The following is a 5,000-nucleotide window of genomic DNA, read 5'->3' on the forward strand; positions in this document are numbered from 1 at the left end:
GTACATAGAATGATCTTAGTACTTTGTGTCCTGCTCCTATGTGTCTCCCTGTCATGACTTTCATGACTGACAGTCTTTCCTTGGTTCTGTCAAGCAGGTATTGGATCTCCTTTTTGAAAGTGAGTGTGTGTGTCCTATCCATACACCAAGGTATAGATAATCCTTCACCCATTCCAGATCCATACCCTGTATATTGAGTTTTTTTGTTTCTGACATTGGTTCTCAGTGCCATTGCTTTGGATTTTGCTGCTGATATTTTTAGACCCGTCCTACAACACTCTTCAGACACCAGGTTCAGACAACGCTGAGCTCTAGTAAGGCAGTGATTGCCAGAGGCTTTGATTGCCAAGTCATCTGTATAAGAGATGATCTTGCATCCCTCTGGCAGGTGAATGTCGAGTATGTTGGACATGAGGGTATTAAACAAGGCTGGACTAAGAACCCCTCCCTGAGGAGTTCCATTTTCAAGTGGCATGTGCTGTGAGAGGTGGCCTTGAAATCTGACATTTGCTGATCTATTTTTAAAATATTCAGCTATCCAGGCCAAGAGTCTGCCTTTGACTCCTTTGTGGATTAGGGTCTCTTGAATGGCAAGCGGACTTGCCAGTTCAAAAGCCTTCTCCAGGTCAAGGATGACAACCACGGCACGCGAGGTGCAGATTGTGCTTAAGAGTGTGGAAATGCTATGAGCAGTGTTCTTACCCCTTGTGAACCCGTGCAGGTGTTCATGGGGGGTACCCGTTTTCCATCGGAGCCTGTTGAGTACCGTCTTCTCAGCTGTTTTACCCAGGCAGCTGAGAAGCGAGATGGGCCGGTACTTGCCAGGCTCCTTTGGTTTTGGGATGGGAATTATTGTGGCTTGTTTCCAGCTCTGGGGCACCGTGGCTGTTTGCCAGGATTTGTTGATAACCTGCAAGAATGCAAGTTCTCCTGCAAGGCCTAGATGCGAAATGATGGGGTGAGAGATCCCATCAGATCCCGGTGCTGACCCAGAACTGGATTTGTATGATTTTCTTAGTTCCCTAAGAGAGAACAAGGCATCCGTTTCATCAGCTTCGAGTGCCTTGTCTCTTATGAGAGCAAGTCTTTCTGGATTTCAGTTTTGTTGTTTTTCTCTCATCATTGGAGGCAGATTGTTGGTGCTGGTTCTGGCAGAGAACTCAAGCACCAATCTGTTAGCCTCTGATTATGGGTCATGATGAGTGCATTTCGGGGCTTGGCGGCTTGTCGCTTGCCTGACCCGTTTCCACAACTCTGTAAGGCTGGTCTGGTGCCCAAAAGACTGGTACCATTCCAGCCATTTTTCCTGCCTTACTCTGTTGGCAGTTTCCTTGGCATCCGCGACAGCTTCCCTCAACAGGGCCAGATTGTCGGGAGACCTTTGCCGTCGGAAGTTTTTTCTACACATATTAACCCTGTGGCTGACCTCTTTGATCTCGTCATTATAGTACCAGGCGTCTTTGTGAGTTCTGGACCATGGGCGAGTTTTGGGGATGGCTTGTGAGGCTGCCTGGTTTATGGCCTGGATTAGCCTTGCCTCTAGCACATCCACGTTTTCATTATTGTTATTGGGTTCATTGTCTTTCACACATCGAGCCAAGCCTTCCTAGAAGGCAAACCAGTTGGCCTTGTCAGTTTTCCATTTAGGAATGTGATGTGGTCTTTGGGCTGGACCTGCATCCATTAGTGTGGTGACTATGCCGTTGTGATCACTAGTAACCGTATCATCGACACACCACCGAATTCTCTCCACCATTGTTGCAGTGGCAAAGGTGAGGTCTAGGACCCCTCCCTTCACATGTGTTGGTTCTTTGGTGTTGAGAAGAGCGATCTCAGGGAATGTCTCAAGCACTTCTGCTATGTGAATGCCTGCCGCGTTCGGCCTTTTGCGGGGATTCAGCATAGCCATGTGTGCATTGAAGTCTCCCCCTATGATCACTCGGTCTTGTGCTGCAGTAGCACAGACCTGGTTTAGATCTAAGCTTTCACACAGTGGTTTGCTATAAATATTGTATATTTTTATAGAGCCCCCAGGTAGCTGAATCTCAACAGCAAGAGATTCAACACCATCTCCACAGTTTGGCGGGTTGGCTATTAGGGAGCAAGGGATAGCTTCTTTTACCAGGGTCATCAGGCCTCTAGCACCATCCAGGTTTGGAGTGGTGAAGGCATGATATCCTGAGAAGCACACGGATCCCATTGTTAGTGTCTCCTGGAGCATGACGACGTCAATGCTCCTTGCTCGCACAATTGACTGGAGAAAGGAGTTCTTGCTTTTATAGCTACAGATATTCCACTGCAGTATGCTTAGATTGTGTGCCATGATGGTTACTCAGTGTCACTTGCTTCAGCTTCAGATGCCCCAGTGCTGGTGGCATCAGATAAATACAGATCCTCGTTGATTGAGGATTGTACAACTTCCTCTAAGTCAGACACTCCGGTTAAGGCCTTACCGAGGGGTGTAGGGCCTAGGTTGGGAGTGTCACCTCGGGTCGGAGGACGAGACTTTGGCTGTACAGACTCGGCCTGCTGCACAGTTTCAGCCTGTCCTGACACTCTAGCTGGGGTTTTATGTGATGTTTCTTTTGAAGCTAGCCTGCCATCCGAGGATTTAGGGAGGGGAGCGCTGCTCGTTATCAGTTTGGAGGCTTCTAGCTTCCTTCCCTTCAGAGCTGCCACAGTTTGGGTCATAGCCGTCATGGCGACCTGCACTGCTTTCTCCGCCTCCTCACTGGTCCTCCCCAAGGCTGTTGCTACTGCAGAAACTACAGCACTCAACAGGAGAGTCATATCTTTCTCGTCAAAGAAAAGATTATCATCTACTGGGGGGACCATTGCTGTGGACTTTGAACCTTTTTCCCTTTGGTTCTTTTCGTGGTTTTGCCACTAGCAAGCTTGGGGAATTCCTCTCCAATTTTCTCTGTGGGGGCGACTCCCTCCTCTTAGGAGGTCGGGGAGTCTTTTCTTTTTGGTTTTGTTTTTTGTTTTTGCCCCAGACGTAGGTGCCTGGGGGCGCAGGGACAAAGTCAGGATGCTTTTTGGCTAGCTCCTGCTTTTTAATCACTGCCTGTTTCCTGACAGAGCAAGCCAGGCTCCAGGCATGATGCTTTTTGGCACAGTTTGGACACTTGGCTGTTGTGTCCTTCTGGCCATCTTTGTGTGCCTTGATACACACTTCGGTTTCGTGTACCTCGCTGCATACACCACATTTGGCTTTGGACTTGCAGTTGGCCTGGTGATGCCCAAATTTCTGGCACGTGAAACACCTCAAGAGCTCTGGCACATATGTCCTGAGCTTGTATGAGCCCCAGTTACCCAGATCAAGGGTGGTGATTGGGGCTCCCTTGAGGATAACCAGGACTTGCCTGGTTGGAGACTTCCCTTTGGTCATGCGGGAAGCCTCCACTACTTGTGGGAGAGACGTGATCACCTCCACGTCGAACCCTAGTGGAAAGCCAAGTAGCACCATCTTGGACTTTTTCTCTTGGGAGGTCAGTGGTGAGATACACACCTTCCTCCCATCTTTTAGCACCTTGATTTCCTGCAGGAAGTTCATGGTGGCTTTGTCTTTGGGGGCAATGATCATGCCCTCATCTCTGGAGATTCGGATTGATAATCTTACATTTCTTTCCTTCTCCAATGCCCTTACCAGCTGGTATGCATTGTATGCAAGGGAGAGTAAGCGGTATAAGAGGGAAAGGAGGAGAAGCACTCGGGAACCACGCGGCAGGAGAGGACAGGAGAACGGAAGCGAAGGGAGGTCAGGTGAGGTCGAAGGATCAGGCGGTCTATGTGACGGGTGACCGGCATAAGGGAGGAGACGAAGGATGTGGGAAGCGAGGAGGCTGTCGGCCGGAGAGAAACCGCTGTTCAAGTTGAAATTGGGCAGCAACTTAATCAAAGAAGATTCTACCTGTCTGCGGGCATGGACATCAGCGGAAGGGAAGAGAATAAATCTAGTTTGTGCATTGTGGGCTTTTCTTCTATATATACATGTATATATCTATCTATCTATCTATATATATATATATATATATGTAGGTATATATATATATATATATATATATATACATATATATATATATATATATATATATATATATATATATATATATATATATATATATATTTATTTATTTATTTATATATATGCATATTTATATATATGTATATATATATATATATATATATATATATATATATATATATATATATATATATATATATATATATATATATATATATATATATATATATATATATATATATATATATATATATATATATATATATACATATATATATATATATATATATATATATATATATGTATATATATATATATATATATATATATATGTATATGTACATATATATATACATATATTTATATTTGTATATATTTAATATGTATATATAATATATATATATATGTATATATATTATATAATATATATATATATATATACATATATATATATATATGTAAATATATATATGTATATATATATATGTATATATATATATATATATATATATATATATATATATATATATTATACATATGCATATAAATACATATATACATAAATATAGATATGTATATATATATATATATATATATATATATATATATATATATATATATATATATATATATATATATATATATATATATATGTATATATATATATATATATATATATATATATATATATATATATATACATAGATAAGGAAGTAACACAAAAAATATAAACAAAAAACACACAGACATACATTTATATACATATATATGTGTATATACTTGTGTGTGTATATATATATTTATACAAGTGTGTGTGCATGTATTATTATATATATATATATATACAGAAATATATATACATATGTCAGTATGCACACACACACATGTATAAATACATATACACACACAAGTATATACACACATATATGTATATAAATGTGTGTGTCTGTGTGCTTTTTGTTTATATTTTTTG

At 41.1% G+C, this 5,000-nt stretch overlaps 1 protein-coding gene across 1 annotated transcript in view; it reads left to right on the top strand.

Moving 5' to 3' along the window:
• Positions 1-727: 727 nt before the first annotated feature.
• LOC113818111 (zinc finger protein 84-like) overlaps positions 728-5,000 on the top strand; it is a 7,140-nt gene continuing 2,867 nt past the window's right edge. Inside the window, exon 1 of the mRNA XM_070120498.1 lies at positions 728-814. Within this exon, the coding sequence (XP_069976599.1) occupies positions 728-814 (87 nt within the window). The remainder of the gene's footprint in view (positions 815-5,000) is intronic.

Source organism: Penaeus vannamei, unplaced genomic scaffold, assembly GCF_042767895.1.
Source record: "Penaeus vannamei isolate JL-2024 unplaced genomic scaffold, ASM4276789v1 unanchor5361, whole genome shotgun sequence".
Lineage (NCBI taxonomy): Eukaryota > Metazoa > Arthropoda > Malacostraca > Decapoda > Penaeidae > Penaeus > Penaeus vannamei.